Source organism: Pan paniscus, chromosome 1 (genome assembly GCF_029289425.2).
Source record: "Pan paniscus chromosome 1, NHGRI_mPanPan1-v2.0_pri, whole genome shotgun sequence".
NCBI classification, from domain to species: Eukaryota; Metazoa; Chordata; class Mammalia; order Primates; family Hominidae; genus Pan; species Pan paniscus.
This window is the reverse complement of record NC_073249.2, coordinates 180557789-180576652: the sequence shown is the minus strand read 5'-3', so window position 1 is coordinate 180576652 and position 18864 is coordinate 180557789. Positions and strand designations below refer to the sequence as shown.

General features: G+C 47.4%; 1 protein-coding gene across 3 annotated transcripts in view; it reads left to right on the top strand.

The window, feature by feature from the left end:
• The first annotated feature begins 998 nt into the window (after positions 1 to 998).
• RAD54L (RAD54 like) overlaps positions 999 to 18864 on the top strand; it is a 46143-nt gene continuing 28277 nt past the window's right edge. Inside the window, exons 1-5 of one of the 3 annotated variants that reach the window (XM_055093436.2) lie at positions 999 to 15097; positions 15742 to 15804; positions 16092 to 16919; positions 17023 to 17109; positions 18511 to 18630. In XM_055093436.2, the coding sequence (XP_054949411.1) occupies positions 16917 to 16919; positions 17023 to 17109; positions 18511 to 18630 (210 nt within the window). In that variant the 5' untranslated portion in view covers positions 999 to 15097; positions 15742 to 15804; positions 16092 to 16916. Of the gene's footprint in view, positions 15098 to 15741; positions 15805 to 16060; positions 16920 to 17022; positions 17110 to 18510; positions 18631 to 18864 lie in introns of those variants that run through there. The other 2 variants (XM_003812748.6, XM_034964164.3) reach the window with 2 other exon arrangements.

The window sequence follows — 18864 nt, the reverse complement described above, 5'->3', positions numbered from 1 at the left end:
TTACAGTGATGCCCAGACTGGAGCGCAGTGACACGATCATGGCTCACTGCAGCCTTGACCTCCCCAGGCTCAGGTGATCCCCCGACCTCAGGCTCCTGAGTAGCTGGTACTACAGGCGTGACACCATGCCTGGCTAATTTGTATTTTTTTTGTAGAGCCAGAGTTTTGCCACGTGGCCTAGACTGGTATGGGGGATGTTTTTGATAACAGTTTCCTTTAGTAGATATAAGGCTATTTAGACTTTTACTTTCATTTTGATTTAGTTTTGGTAGGTTTTTTTTTTTCAAAAAATTTGTCCATTTTATCTAAATTGTCGATGTTTTTGGCATAATATTATTCACAACATTTCTGGCCAGGCATTGTGGCTCATGCCTGTAATCCTAACACTTTGGGAGGCCGAGGCAGGAGGATCGTTTGAGCTCAGGAGTTCAAGACCAGTGTGGGCAACACAGTGAGACCTCATTCTTACAAAAAATAAAAAAATTAAGTTGGGCGTGGTTGCTCATGCCTGTAATCCCAGCACTTTGGGAGGCCGAGGCAGGCAGATCATGAGGTCAAGAGATCGAGACCATCCTGGCCAACAGGGTGAAACCCCGTCTCTACTAAAAATGCGAAAATTAGCTGGGCATGGTGGCGTGCGCCTGTAGTCCCAGCTACTCGGGAGACTGAGGCAGGAGAATCTCCTGAACCCAGGAGGCAGAGGTTGCAGTGAGCCGGGATCTCGCCACTGCACTCCAGCCTGGCGATAGAGCCAGACTTTGTCTCAAAAAAAAAGAAAAATTAGCCAGGCGTGGTGGCAGGTGCCAGTAATCCCAGCTACTGAGGAGGCTGAGGCAGGAGAATTACTTGAGCCTGGGAAGCGGAGGTTGCAGTGAGCTGAGATCGTGCCACCACACTCCAGCCTGGGTGACAGAGTGAGACCCTGTATATAAAAAAAAAAAATCGTAACATTTCCTTGTTATTCTTTTTTTTTTTTTTTGAGACAGGATCTTGCTCTGTCGCCCAGGCTGGAGTGTGGTGGTGAGATCTCAGCTCACTGCAACCTCCATCTCTTGATTCTGAGGTGATTCTCCTGCCTTACCCTCTGGAATAGCTGGGATTACAGGGGCACACCACCACACCCAACTAATTTTTTATTTTTAGTAGAGACGGGGGTCTTACCATGTTGGCCATGCTGGTCTCGAACTCCTGACCTCAAGTGATCTGCCCACCTTGGCCTCCCAACATGCTGGGATTACAGGCATGAGTCACCGACCGCACCCAGCCAAGTATCTTAATTTTTTTTTTTTTAGACGGAGTCTCTGTTGCCCAGGCTGAGTGCAATGGCGTGATCTCGGCTCACTGCAACCTCTGCCTCCTGGGTTCAAGCGATTCTCCTGCCTCAGCCTCCTGAGTAGCTGGGATCACAGGTGCCCACCACCACGCCTGGCTAATTTTTGTATTTTTAGTAGAGACGGGGTTTCGCCATGTTGGCCAGGCTGGTTTCCAACTCCTGACCTCAGGTGATCCACCCACCTCGGCCTCCCAAAGTGCTGCGATTACAGGTGGGAGCCACCGCACCCGGCCAAATCTCTTAACTTTTAAGGTTCCACTTTCATCCTTTTCTTAATTTCTTACAATTTTCTTTTTGTTATTTATTTATTTATTTGGAAACAGAGTCTTACTCTGACGTCCAGGCTGGAGAGCAGTGGCATGATCTTGACTCTCTGCAGTCTCTGCCTTCCAGGCTCAAGCCATCCTCCCACCTCAGCCACCCGAGTAGCTGGGACTACAGGTGCGTGCCACCATGCCTGGCTAATTTTTGTGGGATTTTTTTTTTTTTTTTTTTTTTTTTGAGACAGAGCCTCACTCTGTCACCCAGGCTGGAGTGCAGTGGTGTGATCTTGGCTCACCGCAACCTCTGCCTCCCACGTTCGAGCGATTCTCCTGCCTCAGCCTCCTGAGTAGCTAGATTACAGGTGCATGCCACCATGCCTGCCTAATTTTTTTTTTTTTGTAGTTTTAGTAGAGACCGGGTTTTGCCATGTTGGCCAGGCTAGTCTGAAACTCCTGACCTCAGGCAATCTGCCAGCCTTGACCTCCCAATGTGCTTGGATTACAGGCGTGAGCCACTGTGCCCAGCCTCTTAATTTCTTACAATTTGTTTGTTGAAGATTCTGGGCTATCTGACTTACAGAATTTACTGCAGTCTGGATTTTGCTGATTACATACTCATGATGCAGTTCTAAATGTTCTGTGTCCTTGCTATGTCCTGCAAATTAGTAGTTGGATCCAGAGGCTGGATTAAACTCTGATTTGATCACTTTGGCAAGACATTGGAAGGCATATGAATCAGTGGGGCACAGTGGCTCATACCTGTAATCCCAGCATTTTGGGAGGCCGAGGCAGGTGGATCACCTGAAGTCAGGAGTTCGAGACCAGGCTGCCAAACATGGCAAAACCCCGTCTCAAATAAAAATACAAAAATTAGCCAGGTGTGGCAGCAGGTTCCTGTAATCCTAGCTACTGGGGAGGCTGAGGCATGAGAATCACTGAACCTAGGAGGTGGAGGTTGCAGTGAGCCAAGATCACACCATTGCACTTCAGCCTGGGTGACAGAGTGAGATTCCATCTCAAAAAAAAAAAAAAAAAAAAAAAAAAGAAGGCATATAAATCTAGTTGTCTCTATGCTTGGGATTTTTTTCAAGTGTTGCCTGTATTTATTAATTCATTGGAGATTGCAAAATGGTGTTCTTAATTCTATAACTTTATTTTATTTTATCTTATTTATTTTGAGACAGGGCCTTGCTCTGTCACCCAGGCTTGAGTGCAGTGGTATGATCCCAGCTCACTGCAGCCTCCACCTCCAGGGCTCAGGCGATCCTCCTACCTCAGCCTCCTGAGTAGCTGGGACCACAGGCACGAGCCACCACACCCAGCTAATTTTTTTTTTCTTTTGTAGAGATGAGGTTTTGCCATGTTAGCCAGGCTGGTCTTGAACTCCTGAGCTCAAAGTGATCTTCCTGCCTCGGCCTCCCAAAGTGCTGGGATTACAGGCATGAGCCACCGCACCCAGCCCTAGTCTTCATTTCTACAATGCTTTTTTTCTTGTATTTCCAGTTCTTTCCTGATTCCTTTCAGAATTAGTTCTGTCATCTCATTTCTGAGTTTTTCTAGTTCTGATTTATGTTCTTTCATGAATATATTATATCATTTTTTTGGTGTCCTTTAGCTTGTTTGTATTTTGATATGTTTTGTTGCACATCTTTTTGGTGTACTTTCATTGTCTGTAGTAATGTTATTCTTCTGGTTATTTTATTTTTTAAGACAGGCTGGAGTACAGTGGCATGATCACAGCTCACTGCAGTCTCGACCTCCTGGGTTCAAGTGATCTTCCCACCTCAGCCTCTTGAGTAGCTGGACCACAGGTGTGTGTCACCACGCCCAGCTAATTTTTGTATTTTTAGTAGAGACAGGGTTTCACCACGCTGGCCAGGATGGTCTTGATCTCTTGACCTCGTGATCCACCCGACTCGGCCTCCCAAAGTGCTGAGATTACAGGGTGAGCCACCACGCCCAGCCTTTTTGTAGACAGTCTCACTCTGTTGCCCAGGCTGGAGTGCAGTGGCAAGATCTCAGCTCACTGCAACCTCTGCCTCCCGGGTTTAAGCGATTCTCCTGCCTCAGCCTCCCGAGTAGCTGGGAGCCAAGTAGCCACCATGCCTGGCTAATTTTTGTATTTTTAGTAGAGACGGAATTTCACCATGTTGGCCAGGCTGGTCTTGAACTCCTGACCTCAAGTGATCCGCTCACCTAAGCCTCCCAAAGTGCTGGGATTACAGGCCTGAGCCACTGTGCCCAGCCTTGACTTTGTTACTTTTCTGTTGCTCATTTTATGTGAAATTATCTGAACTGAAAGAATGAGGTGGGGTTCAGGAGAGTTTTTATAACATTGTAGAGCTCCCTTGTCTGTTGTTTCCTGTGGCAGCTTTCTGCAATTTCCTGGCTCTGTTCCCCTCTTCCATGTTGGTCTTTAGCTCCTCATTTTTCCTCTGTTGTCCTCATCCTACTACATATTGATTCCACTCAAAGCTATTGCTTTCTTTCTTTCTTTTATTTTTTGATACAGTGTCTCATTCTGTCACCCAGGCTGAAGTGCAAGTAGCACTATCTCTGCTCACTGCAGCCTCGACCTCCTGGGTTCAAGTGATCCTCTCACCTCAGCCTCCTGAGTAGCCGGGACCACAGGCGTGTGCCACCACACTCAGTTCGTTTTTTTAATTTTTGTAGAGACGGGGTCTTGCTATGTTGCCTGGGCTAGTCTCACACTCCAGGGCTCAAGTGATCCTTCTGCCTTGGCCTCCCAAAGAGCTGGGATTACAGGCATGAGCCACTGTGCACATCCTCTCTCCCAGGAATTTATCCTCAGTGTGGGGCATGGTAATAGAAGGAAGCCCTCATGGGTCAGTTTTGACAGTTTATAGGGAACCAGACCTGCTCCTGCCCTTTAGTCCTTCTCACTGTGGGCTCCTTTCACTCACTTGCTATTTCATTTTATTTTATTTTTTATTTATTTTATTATTATTATTTTTTTGTGATGGAGTCTTTCTCTGTCACCCAGGCTGGAGTGCAGTGGCCCGATCTTGGCTCACTGCAACCTCCGCCTCCCGGGTTCACACCATTCTCCTGCCTCCGCCTACCGACTAGCTGGGACTACAGTCGCCCGCCACCACGCCTGGCTAATTTTTAGTATTTTTAGTAGAGACGGGGTTTCACTGTGTTAGCCAGGATGATCTCGATCTCCTGACCTCGTGATCAGCCCACCTTGGCCTCCCAAAGTGCTGGGATGACAGGCGTGAGCCACCACGTCCAGCCTCATTTTATTTTTAAAATTAATTAATTAATTATTTTATTTTATTTTATTTTGGAGACAGAGTCTCACTCTGTTTCCCAGGCTGGAGTGCAATGGTGTGATCTCGGCTCACTGCAACTTCTGCCTCCTGGGTTCAAGCAATTCTCATGTCTCAGCCTCCTGAGTAGCTGAGATTACAGGGATGCACCACCAAACCTGGCTAATTTTTTTTATTTTTAGTAGGGATGGGGTTTTCATTCTGTTGACCAGGCTGGTCTTAAACTCCTGACCTCAGGTGATCCGCCCACTTCAGCCTCCCAAAGTGCTGGGATTACAGGCATGAGCTACTGCACCTGGCCTATTGTTTTTTTTCTTAACTATACATTTGCTGTCTCTCAGTTTTTATTTGGGAATTCAAAGAGATTGAAAAGCTGCTACCATAGCCATCATCTTTCCAGTTCTCCTCCCTTTGTCCTTTGATGTCTATAGGATCTATAGTGGCATCCTCTCATTCCTGATATATACTTTGTGCTTCTTCATTTTATTCTTGATTATCTTGCTGGAAGTGTATCTATTTTCTTTATCTTTTTAAAAGACCATCTATTGGCTTTGTTAATTTTCTTAGTGTTTCTCTCTTTTCCGTTTCATTGGATTTTACTTGATCTTTATTATTTCCTTCCTTCTACTTTGGTTTTTTTGTTGTTTTTGTTTTTGTTTTTGTTTTGTTTTGTTTTGAGGAATGGTCTTACTCTGTCACCCAGGCTGGAGTTTAGTGGTGTAATCACAGCTGACTGCAGCCTCCACTTCTTGGGCTCAAGGGATCCTCTCACCTTAGCCTCCTTAGTAGCTCAGATTATAGGTATGCACCACCACTTCCAGCTAATTTTTTATTTTGTATGGACAGGGTCTTGCTATGTTGCCCAGGCTGGTCTCAAACTCCTGGCCTCAAGTGATCCTTCTGCCTCAGCCTCCCAAAGTGCTGGGATTACAGACGTGAGCCACCATGCCCAGCCTCCTTCCTTCTACTTTATATTTAATTCGCTCAGCTTCCTCCAGCTTCTGTTTTTTATTTTATTTTTATTTTTTCACATTTATTTATTTATTTATTTACTTTTGGGACAGAGTCTCACTCTGTCGCCCAGGCTACAGTGCAGTGGTGTGATCTCAGCTCACTGCAACCTCTGCCTCCTGGGTTCAAGTGATTCTCCTGCCTCAGCCTCCCTGAGTAGCTGGGACTACAGGCGTGCCCCACCACACCCAGCTAATTTTTGTATTTTTAGTAGAGATGGGGTCTCACCATGTTGGCCAACCTGGTCTTGAACTCTTGACCTCAAATGATCCACCCACCTCAGCCTCCCAAAGTGCTGGGATTACAGGTGTAAGGCACCATGCCCAGCTTATTTTATTTTATTTTTTGAGAGAGGGTCTCACTCTGTCACCCAGGCAGCGGTGTGATCTTGGCTCACTGCAACCTCCGCCTCCTGGGCTGATGCGATCCTCCCACCTCAGCCTCCTGAGTAGCTGGGACTACATGCGCATGTCACCGTGCCCGACTAATTTTTTTTTTTTTGTAGAGACAGGGTTTTGCTATCTTGTCCAGGCTGGTCTTGAACTCCTGGATTCAAGTGATCCACCTGCCTCAGCCTCCCAAAGTGCCGGGATTACAGGAGTGAGCCACTATGCCTGGCCCTCCAGCTTCTTAAGGTAGAAACTTAGATCATTAGATAATTGATTTTAAGCCTCTATTCTCTTATAAGCTATAAATTTATCTCTAAGCACTCTTTATCTACACTGTATACATTTTTACTATTGTATTTTATTATTGCTCAGATAAAAATGTCTTATGGCCAGGAGTGGTGTCTCATGCCTGTAATACCAGCACTTTGGGAGGCTGAGGCAGACGGCCACGAGTTCGAGACCAGCCTGGGCAACAAAGCAAGGCCTTGGCTCTACTAAAAAGTAAAATTAAATTTAAAAAATTATTGGGCAGGAGCGGTGGCTCTTGCCTATAATCCCAGCACTTTGGGAGGCCAAGGCGGGCAGATCACAAGGTCAGGAGATCAAGACCTTCCTCGCTAACACAGTGAAACCCTGTCTCCACTAAAAATACAAAAAAAATTAGCTGGGCGTGGTGGCGGACACCTGTAGTCCCAGCTACTCAGGAGGCTGAGGCAGGAGAATGGCATGAACCTGGGAGGCGGAGCTTGCAGTGAGCCGAGATCGCACCACTGCACTCCAGCCTGGGAGACAGAGCAAGACTCCATCTCAAAAAAAAAAAAAATTATTAATAACAAAACATGGTGGTGCACACCTGTGGTCCCAACTATTCAGGAGGCTGAGGTGGGAGGATCACTTGAGTCCAGGAGTTGGAGGCTGCAGTAAGCCATGATCAAGCCACTGTACTCCACCCTGGGCAACAGAGCAAGACCCTGTCTCAATTTTTTTTTTTTTTTTTGAGACGGAGTTTTGCTCTTGTTGCCCAGGCTGGAGTGCAGTGGTGCAATCTCGGCTCACTACAACCTCAACCTCCCAGGTTCCAGTGATTATCCTGCTTCAGCCTCCCGAGTAGCTGGGATTACAGGCATGTGCCGCCATGCCCAGCTGATTTTTTTGTATTTAGTAGAGACGGGGTTTCATCATGTTGGCCAGGCTGGTCTCGAATTCCTGACCTCAGGTGATCCACCTGCCTTGGCCTCCCAAAGTGCTGGGATTACAGGCATGAGCCATCACACCCAGCCTCAAATTTTTAAAAAAACAAAATAAAATTCTTATAATTTCCTTTGTTATTTCTTCTTTGTCTTGTGGGTTAATTAGAAGTCTTTTTTTCTTTTTTTTGAGTCAGGGTCTTGCTCCGTAGCCCAGAATGGAGTGCAGTGACATGAGCACAGCTCACTGCAGCCTCAACCTCCTGGGCTCAAGTGATCCTCCCACTTCAGCCTCCTGAGTAGCTAGGACTACAGGCATGTGCCACCACTCCTAGCTAATTTTTTATTATTTGTAGAGACAGGGTCTCACCATGTTGCCCAGGCTGATCTCAAACTCCCAGACTCAAGAAATCCTCCTGCCTTGGCCTCCCAAAGTGCTGGGATTACAGACATGAGCCACTGCACCCAGCCTAGAAGTATATTGTTTAACTACCAAATATTTGAGACTTTTCTAGAAAGCCTATTCTTACTGATTTCTCATGTAATTCAGAGAACATATTCTGTAAGTTGTTGATTTTTAAAAATTTACTGAGACGTGTTTTATAGCCCAGAATGTGGCCCATCTGGGGAATGTTGCATACCCTCTTGAAAAGAACATCAATTCTTCGGTTGTTGGGTATTCTGTAAGTATCACTTTGATCAAATGTTTGATAGTATTGTTCAAGTCTTCTATGTATTTGCTGAATTTTTGTCTACTTGTTCTGTCAACAGATGAAACAAACAGAAAACAAGTAGCAAATGGAAGCCTTAAATTTAAACATATCAATAATTACACTAAATGTAAGTGGACTAAACGCTACAGTTAAAAAACAGAGACTGTCAGACTGAAAAAAGAGCTAGATTCATGTGCTGTCTACAAGAGGGATTTTATTTTTAGTTTTAGTTTTTTGAGGCAGTGTCTCACTCTGTCACCCAGGCTGGAGTGCGATGGTGCAATGATGGATTACTGCAACTTCGACCTCATGGGCTCAAGTGATCCTCCTACATCAGACCCCCAAGTAGCTGGGACTACAGGTGCACACCATCACCTGGCTGATTTTTGTATTTTTTTATAGAGTTGAGGTTTCATCGTGTTGCCCAGACTGGTCTTGAAATCCTGGGCTAAAGCAATCCACCTGCCTTGGCCTTGCAAAGTGTTGGGATTACAGGGATAAGCCACCCTGCCTGGTCAAGAGATTAATTTTAAATACAAAAATACAAATAAATTGAAGGTAGATGGTTGGGGAAATATATCATGTAAACACTAATCAAAGAAATGTGGGAAATTAGTATCCAGCAAAATAAACTTCAAGACAAGGAGTATTACCAGAGAAAAAGAGGGACATTTTAAAATGATAAAAGGACCAATACATGAAAAATACTTAAAAATTTAAACTTTATGGGCTGGGTACAGTGGGACATGCCTGTAATCCCAGCACTTTGAGAGGCCAAGGCAGGTGAATCACCTGAGGTCAGGAGTTCAAGACCAGCCTGACCAACATGGTGATACCCCATCTCTACTAAAAATACAAAATTAGGCCTGGCACAGAGGCTCACACCTGTAATCCCAGCACTTTGGGAGGCTGAGGCGGGTGGATCACGAGGTCAGGAGTTCGAGACTAGCCTGGCCAACATGGTGAAGCCCTGTCTCTACTAAAAATACAAAAATCAGCTAGATATGGTGGTGGGCACCTGTAATCCCAGCTACTTGGGAGGCTGAGGCAGGAGAATTGTTTGAACCCAGGAGGCGGAGGTTGCAGTGAGCTGAGATCATGCCATTGCACTCTAGCCTGGGTGACAGGGCGAGACTCCATCTCAAAAAAAAAAAAAAAAAAAATTAGCTGGGTGTGGTGGTGCATCCCTGTAACCCCAGCTACTCAGGAGGCTGGGCTGAGGCAGGAGAATTGCTTGAATCGGGGAGGCGGAGGTTGCAGTGAGCTGAGATCGCACCATTGCACTGCAGCCTGGTTAACAAGAGCGAAACTCCATCTCGAAAAAAAAAAAAAAAAATTAGCCAGGCATGGTGGCACACACCTGTAATCCCAGCTACTCGGGAGGCTAAGGCAGGAGAATCGCTTGAACCAGGGAGGCAGAGGTTGCAGTGAGTGGAGTTGCACCACTGTACTTCAGCCTGGGTGACAGAGCAAGACTGTCTCAAAAAAAAAAAAAAAAAAAGTAATACACCCAGAGACTGGAGTTGGAGTTTTATTATTATTCAAATCAGTCTCCCTAAGCATTCGAGGATCAGAGTTTTTAAAGATAATTTGGTAGGTAGGGACTTGGGAAGTGGGGAGTGCTGATTGGTCAGGTTGGAGATGGAATTATAGGGGGTCAAAATGAGGTTTTCTTGCTGTGTTTTGCTTCTGGGTGGGATGGCAGAACTGGGTGAGCCAGATTACTGGTCTGGGTGGTGTCAGCTGATCCATCCAGTGCAGGGCCTGCAAAATATGTCAGGCACTGATCTTAGGTTTTACAATAGTGATGTTATCCCTAGGAACAATTTGAGGAGGTTCAGACTCTTGGAACCAGAAGTTGCACAATCCCTAAACCATAATTTCTAATCTGGTAGCTAATTTGTTAGTCCTGTGTATTACTCCATTTTCACACTACTTATAAAGACATACCCACGAATGGGAAATTTACAAAAGAAAGAGGTTTAATGGACTTACAGTTCCACATGGCTGGGGAGGCCTCACAATCATGGTGGAAGGCAAGGAGCAGTGAGTCATGTTTTACATGGATGGCAGCAGGCAAAGAGAGAGAGCTTGTGCAGGGAAATTCCCCCAGATAAAACCATCAGATCCCATGAGCCTTATTCACTATCATGAGATCAGCATGGGAAAGATGCTGCTCTCATTTTTCAGTTACCTCCCACTGGGTCCCTCCCATAACATGTGGGAATTCAAGATGAGATTTGGGTGGGAACATAGCCAAACCATATTACCCCTCAAAGGCAGACTTATCCCCAGGCATGAAGGGGGTCTATTTGAGAAAGGGCTATTATCAATTTTGTTTCAGAGTCAAACCATGAACTGAATTCCTTCCCAAAGTTGGTTTGGCCAATGCCCAGGAATGAACAAGGACAGATTAAAGGTTAGAAGCAAGATGGAGTTGGTTAGGTCTGATATCTCTCACTGTCATAACTCCATCAGTTATAATTTTTGCAAAGGCGGTTTCACTCTGGCCTAGTCCTTTGAGTTATTGCTCTCAGATGTACTACACCTACATATGTTATAAACACCAGAATATAGTTATAGTGTTTGTTTTAACATGTCATATGTCTTTTAAAAAGAATTATTTTTTTGAGCCAGACTTTTATATTAACCAACAGAAGTTTCCTATATCTGCTGTAACAAATTGACACAAATTAGTGGTGGAAAACAACACAAATGTATTTGAGTTTTGGAGGTCAGAGGTCTAAAATACGTCTCATTAGGGTAAAATCAAGATGCTGGCAGGGTTGTGTTCTTTTTTGGAGGCTCTAATGGATAATCCATTTCCTTTAATTTTCCAGGTGACACTGACTCCTCTGCCTCCCTCTTCCATTGATGAGGACCCTTGTGATTACAGTGGGCCCATCCAGATGACCCAGGATAATCTCCCCATCAAAAAGTCAGACAATTGACTGGGTGTGGTGGCTCATGCCTGTAATCCCAGCACTTTAGGAAGCCAAGGCAGGTGGATCACCTGAGATCAGGAGTTCGAGACCAGCCTGGCCAACATGGCTAAACCCTGTCTCTACTAAAAATACAAAAATTAGCTGGGCATGGTGGCATGTGCCTGTAAGTCCAGCTACTAGGGGGGCTAAGGCAGGAGGATCGCTTGAACCTGGGAGGCAGAGGTTGCAGTGAGCCGAGATTGTACCACTGCACTCCAGCCTGGGCAACAGAGTAAGATTCCATCTCAAAAAAATAAAATAAAATGAAATGAAAGTCAGACAATTAACAACCTAATTCCATCTGCAGTCTTAATTCTTCTTTGCTATGTAACCTATCATCTTCCAGATTCTGGAGATTGAGGCATGACTTTTTTTTTTTTTTTGAGACAGGATCTCTCTCTGTTGCCCAGGCTGGAGTGCAGTGGTATGATCTTGGCTCACTGCAGGCTCAACCTCCGGGGCTCAAGAGATCCTCCTACTGTACCTCCCAAGCAGCTGGGACTACAGGAACAGCCCACACCACCACACTTGGATAACTTTTGTTCATTTTTTGTAGAGATGAGGTCTCACTATGTTGCCCAGGGTGGTCTTGAATTCCTGGACTCATGCAATTCTCCTGCCTGGCCTCCTAAAGTGCTGGGATTACAGGTGTGAGCCACCCAGCCTATGAATGTCTTTTAGATGCTGTTATTCTGTCTACCACATTCACATATTTACCATTTTTGGTGATCCTCATTCCTCCCTGTAGATTGTTGGGTGTCATTTATTTTTACTTTTATGTATTTATTTATTTTTTTAGATGGAGTCTCACTCTGTCACCCATGCTGGAGTGCAATGGGGCGGTCTCTGCTCACTGCAATCTCCACCTCCTGGGTTCAAGTGATTCTACCACCTCAGCCTCCCAAGTAGCTGGGACTACAGGCGCGTGCCACCATGCCCGGCTAATTTTTGTATTTTTAGTAGAGACGGGGTTTCACTATGTTGGCCAGGCTGGTCTTGAACTCCTGACCTTGTGATCCACCCGCCTTGGCCTCTCAAAGTGCTGGGATTACGGGTGTGATCCACCACGCCCGGCCTATTTTTATTTTTTGGCACAGGGTCTCACTCTGTCACCTAGGCTGGAGTACAGTGGTACAATCACAGCTCACTGCAGCTTCAACCTCCTGGGCTCATTGATCCTCCTTACCTCAGCCTCCTGAATAGCTGGGACTACAGGCACACACCACCACGCCCAGCTAATTTTTTTTTTTTTTTTTTTAAGACAGGATCTTGCTCTGTCACCCAGGTTGGAGTACAAGAGCATGATCTCGGCTCACTGCAACCTCCACTTCCTGGGGTCAAGTAATCCTCCCAACTCAGCCTCCCTAGTAGGTGGGACTACAGGCACACCCACCATGCCTGGCTATTTTTTGTATTTTTTGTAGAGACGGGGTTTCACCATGTTACCCAGGCTGCTCCTGGGTTCAAGCGATCTGCCCACCTCTGCCTCCCAAAGTGCTGGAATCATAGGGATGAGTCACCAAGCCTAGTCTGTTATTTTCTTTAGTGTGAAGAATTTTCCTTAGTATTTCAAGTTTGGTGGGGATGAATCTACTGTTTTTGTTGATTTTAAATTGTATTTTGTTGTCTTTTTTTTTTTTTAATTAAAGGCTGGGCACAGTGGCTGACCCCTATAATCCCAGCACTTTGGGAGGCTAAGGTGGGAGGATTGCTTAAGCCCAGGAGTTTGAGACCACCCTGGGTAACATACTGAGACCTTGTCTCTACAAACAATCAAAAAATTAACTGGGCATGGTGGTGCATGCTTGTGGTCCCAGCTACTTGGGAAGCTGAGGTGGGAGGCTTGCTTGAGCCCAGGAGGTCAAGGCTACAGTGAGCTGTGATGGCACCACTGCACTCCAGCCTGGATGACAGAGCAAGATCCTGTTTGAAAAAACAAACAAACAAAAAAAAACCTACTGTAATGCCACATCATCTCAATGTAACCCATCATCTCAATATATAGAATGTTTTCATCCCAGGTTGGGCATGGTGGCTAATTCCTATAATCCCAGCACTTCGGGAGGCTGAGGCAGAAAGATTACCTCAGGAGTTTGAAACCATCCTGGGCAACATAGTGAGACCCCCAACTCTACAAATAATTCACAAAATTAGTCGGGAATGGTGGCACATGCCTATGGTTCCAGCTACTTGAGAGGCTGAGGTGGGAGACTGAGCCTGGGAGGTCAAGGCTGCAGTGAGCTGTGATAGTGCCACTGAACTCCAGGCTGGACAACACAGTGAGACTCTGTCTCAAAAATTTTTTCTTATGCCCTTTGCAGAATTTTTCTCTGAAGAACAGCTTTAGTTCTGGCAGGCAGCTAATTTGGCTAGATTTTTAATTCCAAATCAATCATCTCCAGCAGAGGGCAGAAGCCAAAATCTTCACCCAGTTCTACCTTCTAGCTGCTGCTTTTTTTTTTTTTTTTCTTTTTTTGCTGGGTTTCTTGTTACCCCTACACATGTATACGTAAGCAGTCAACCAAGGAATTGGGAGGACTTGTCTTACCCAAACGTTGGGGCTCACCCCCTCTGCAATACTCTCCTTTTTAGGATTTCTCCTGTAGCTTTTTGGTTGCTCTGCCTGCCTCAAACTCTGTTCCCTGACCTGCCTCAAACTCTGTTCCCTGACACCTCAAGGTAGTAAAGCTGTGTCTTCCCACCAGAGTTCCCACACAGGTAGTAACTCTGTGTCACCCAAGAGTTCCTTGCAGATTGGGGAATGCCCTAAGTAAGAGGCCACAGCTTTTCTAATCTCACCAGTTGCAGTTGTTCTTTAAGGGTAGGTAGACTTCCTTCTGGAGCCTGCTTAAATTTGGCCACTGTCCAGTGCCCTGGAATAATTGGTTTTTCAAAATATTTTTTTCCCTAGAGTTTGTAATTGTTATTTGTGGGAGGGTTAATCTGACTACATTTATTTGCTATTACTGGAAACTAGAACCAGAAATATTTATTTATTATTTTTGAAATGGAGTCTCGCTCTGTCGTTCCGGCTGGAGTGCAGTGGTGCGATCTCGGCTCACTGCAACCTCCCCTCCTGAGTTCAAGCGACTCTCCTGCCTCAGCCTCATGAGTAGCTGGGATTACAGGCGCCTGCCACTACGCCCGTCTAATTTTTGTGCTTTTAGTAGAGACGGGGTTTCACCATGTTGGCCAGGCCGTTCTCGAACTCCTGACCTAAAGTGATCTGCTGGCCACAGCCTCCCAACCGATTAATACTTAATTAAAACGATATTTCTCTCCAGAATTCTTTTTTTTTTTTTTTTTTGGGACGGAGTCTCGCTCTATCGCCCAGGCTGGAGTGCAGTGGCACGATCTCAGCTCACTGCAAGCTCCGCCTCCCGGGTTCACGCCATTCTCCTGCCTCAGCCTCCCGAGTAGCTGGGACTACAGGCGCCCGCCACCGCTCCCGGCTAATTTTTTGTATTTTTAGTAGAGACGGGGTTTCACGTGTTAGCCAGGATGGTCTCGATCTCCTGACCTTGTGATCCGCCCGTCTCGGCCTCCCAAAGTGCTGGGATTACAGGCGTAAGCCACCGCACCCGGCCCAGAATTCTTTGTTTTGAGATAGGGTCTTGCTCTGTCGTCCAGGTTGGAGTGCAGTGGCGCGATCTTGGCTCACTGCAGCTTGACCTTCCAGGCTCAAGCGATGCTTCCAAGCTCAGCGTCTGCAATAGCTAGGACTACAGCTGTGCACCACCATGCCTGGCTAATTTTTTTGTAGATGTGGGGTTTCTCCGTGTTGCCCAGGCTGATCTGGAAGTCCTGGGCTCAAGCAATCCTCCTGCCTCGGCCTCCCAAAGTGCTGGAATTACAGGTGTGAGCCACCATGCCTGACCTCAGAATTCTTGATAACCCTGTGAGGATGGCTTAAGCTATACTCAGGTGTGTGACCTTGTACAAGTTACTAGCCTATCTAGGCCTGTTTCCTCACTTACAAAATGGGGACAAGAATAAACCTACCTCATAGTCATGAGCATTACATGAACTGTTATATCTTAGAAGCTCAGAAATGCCTGGTGGTAAATGCTATAAATATACCCTTATCATTATTAGTGAGTACCTAGGTTGTGCATGCCACTGTTGGGTGCTTTACGCACATTAATTTACTTGTCAGAATAGCCATGGGGGGGAGGTACTATTATAATGCCACTTCAGATATGAAGAAACTGACGTTTTGAGAGATTGGATGATTAAATCTCTGACTCCAAACACAACGCTTCCTCCAACGCGGTTTGGCCTTGGAGAGGAAGGCAGCTTCTTTCAAGACACCCCTGAGCGAGAAAGTCGCGTCATCCGGGGGCTCCCACTGCCCGAGCCCGCCATGTGGCAGTCTGGGCCGAATGCCTCTCCCCACTTTCTGGGTGGGCGAGGCCTGACTCCAACCCCAGCCCTCCGCTCTAGACCTGGTACCACTGTAGATTCAATCCAAACTCCCAGAAATATGCCGCCTTTCATAATCCCCAGCTGTCCACTACAGGTGGTAACTCCCCTGCTGCTCAATGTGGCGTAAATCTTCCCTTCCATAGCTGCGGGACCACAGGCACCGACCTGGGACAAACACCCAAGACGGGCCGAATTCCAGCTCGCAGGTAGTAATTCCGCCCCTCCCCTCCCCGCTCCGTCGCCTCCAGTCCAGCTCTTCTAGCCCTGCCCCGCTCCTCTAGCCCAACCGCTCCCCACTGTTGGCCCCGCCCCTCCCCGCCCCGTCCAGCTCTTCTCGCCCCGCCCCGCTCTTCTCGCCCAACTGCTCCCCGCTGTTGGCCCCGCCCCTCCCCCCGCCACCCCCGCCCCCGCCCCGCCCCGCCCCGCCCCTCTCTTCTCGCCCAACCGCCCACCTCTGTTGGCCCCGCCCTCCCATCTAAGTCACGCCTCCTAGTAGGTCAATTTAGCGTCTCCAGCTCCAGAGCCTAGACTCCTCATTGGGCGCAGCACTATTCCCGCCTCTTCCTTGGGTCGCGAGCGCCGAACTCATCGAACGCAGCCAATGGGTGATACGACGGCAGCGCGGCGGGAGGTTCGATTGACCCGGTCTTGGCGGGTCGGTGAGTCTTGGCGGCTGTTAACGCGCGCTTTGGGAACAGGAAGGTTGAGAGAGAGGTGCTGGGGTCTGCGTCTATCTCTGTCGCTCTTTTCAGCCCCTCCTGGTATTCCCCTCCTAACCTGGGTCTTTTACACGCCCGCGTGGCTTCCTGCTCGACCTCCCTGAGTCTGATCCTGGTTTCCACCTCCAGCCCTGGGAAATCTCCTTTCCCCAGACTCGCCCTCCCCACCCGGGCCTCGGACTTTCACCCCAGCTTCTCTCTCCTGGCCAGTGATTACCCACCCCCAATCCCACCCCGCCCCGCCGCGCAACTACCTCCTCCTTTCACCCGGACTGGGACCATCATCCCCACTCCACTCCACCCAGTCTGGGACTCCACCTGCCTCCTCCCCAATCCCACACTAATCTCTGCTTGGTCTCTTCCTCTTTGGCCTAATCTCTCGTCTCGGCTTACTGGGGACGGCCACTCTCACAGTTTGGTTCCAAACACCAGTTCCTGGATGGATTCCCGCCATCCATGCCCCCTCTTTAATTAGCCGGTCCTCTCAATAATGTAGCAGCCCCCTCTACGGATTAGACCCTGGTCCTACACTCTTAGCCGCTGCCTGCTTTTGACCTTTGGCTCATGGGTACTTGACGTTTTAAACTCCTAGGCCCAGGATGGTAAGTGTGGGCCTAGGGGAGACTGGGAATAGCCCTGGGTCAGGGTCTAGTAGGCCTAGGCTGCAGGATCCTTGCAGGCACTGTTTCTGTTCTCCCTTTACAGAGGAGGAGCTTGGCTCCCAGCCAGCTGGCCAAGAGAAAACCTGAAGGCAGGTCCTGTGATGATGAAGACTGGCAACCTGGCCTAGTGGTGAGCACTCAAGGGGACAGGGAAGGTGGGTAGAGCTGTTTGGACAGAAAAGAAGCCAGGACTTGGTTTCTAGGGTTACATAGCCAATTCCAGATGCCTCTTTTGTATGTTCAATAAACTTTTAGTGAGTACTTACTATGTGCCAGGCATTGAACAAGATTAGTAAAATCTTTATCCTCAGGGTAGTCACTAGAAGCTAATATAGCCTCAGTTTTCCTGGTGGGAAAAGATAAGCAAAAGAGCCAGTTGGATTGGACCTTTTGACTCTGCTTGGAAAAAAGGACTACACAACAGCAATTAGCAGCCGGCTCTTTTGCTCTTGGTCTCCTGCCCAGTGTCACAGAACAGTAGAGTGTTCTGGGCCTACCTTGGAGTCCTGGGCTCACTTGGGCCTAGATCTGACAGGTTGTGTCCTTCCAGTCCTTGCTCATACTCAAGTACAGTATATTCTACTTTAGGTTGGGCCCTGGGCTCTGCTTCCTGTTTTGGAGGCTTGTTGGGGCTGGCTGTGGGCAGGACCTATGTAAACCAAAATAAATAGGACAGTGCAGCATGGACTTCAGAGAATAAGAGCAGTTCAAGAGGTGGGGGCTTGGCCACTGGAACTTTGAAGGAAGGGATCAGCTACGCAAGGACTAGAAGGCACTTTTTGGCAGGAGCAGTGTGTGAATAAGGTGTGGGGTAGGGGTGCTGGTGTTTGTTTCAGGTGTGTCTTACAGGATCACTGAGGCTTCAAATATCCTGGCAAGCTGGTACAAGTGTGTTCTTGCCTAATGGCTTGATGGGGCTTGTTCAATAGTTGTACCGTGGTGTGCAAGGGGCTCCTCTACCTGTGAAGGAGGCACATTGGCTGCCCCTTGCCATGTACATGGGTCTCAGACTTGAACTTGGGGCAGCATTCTCTGCATCTGGGTCTGCTGTCAGTTGCTGGTTGCTTCTGAAGATGCTTTTAGTGCCAATGTCCTCACAGCCATGGGTGGCCTGAGTGGGGATTGGCCTCAGTGGCCTGGGAGTTGAAGGCAGCTGTATTCTTGCCCCTTGGAAACTCAGCGAAATGTTTGGTTGCTCCATCATTCCATGGAGCTTTTGGAGTGAAGCTTTGGGCCACCAGGACTCCATGCTGTTGGTAGACTTGCTCTTCAGAGGCCCATTTTATTTACCTCTTCCATTGCCCCGCTCAGTTTAGGCAGGTTATTTAATCTCATTAAGCTCTAGTTTTCTCACCTCTTAAATAAGGATAATAACTCTACATAATAGAGTTGCTATGAAGATGATACACTATGACATGTGTGAAGAATTTAGCACAGTGCCTGGCACTTAATAAGCACTTCAAGTGTTAGTTGCCATTATGGTGATTTCTGTGGTCTTCTAGACTTCACCTTTCCCAATTCTCTTTCCTAGACTCCTAGGAAACGGAAATCCAGCAGTGAGACCCAGATCCAGGAGTGTTTCCTGTCTCCTTTTCGGAAACCTTTGAGTCAGCTAACCAATCAACCACCTTGTCTGGACAGCAGTCAGCATGTAAGCCAGAACTGCAACCTGCATGTGTATGTCTGTGCCCAGTCACTCAGCCTAGGTAGACTCCTGTCCCTGTACACTCCCTCAGTGCTTTCTAGAGTGGCCAGAAGACACACATCTGTAGGGGCTTTGGACCTGCCCACAGCTGCTGGGGCCTGCTTAGAGAGGTGTGCCTGACTTGTGCCTGGTTTATAGTAGCTACATGGGCACCAGATATCAGATGGTTCAGATTCCTGA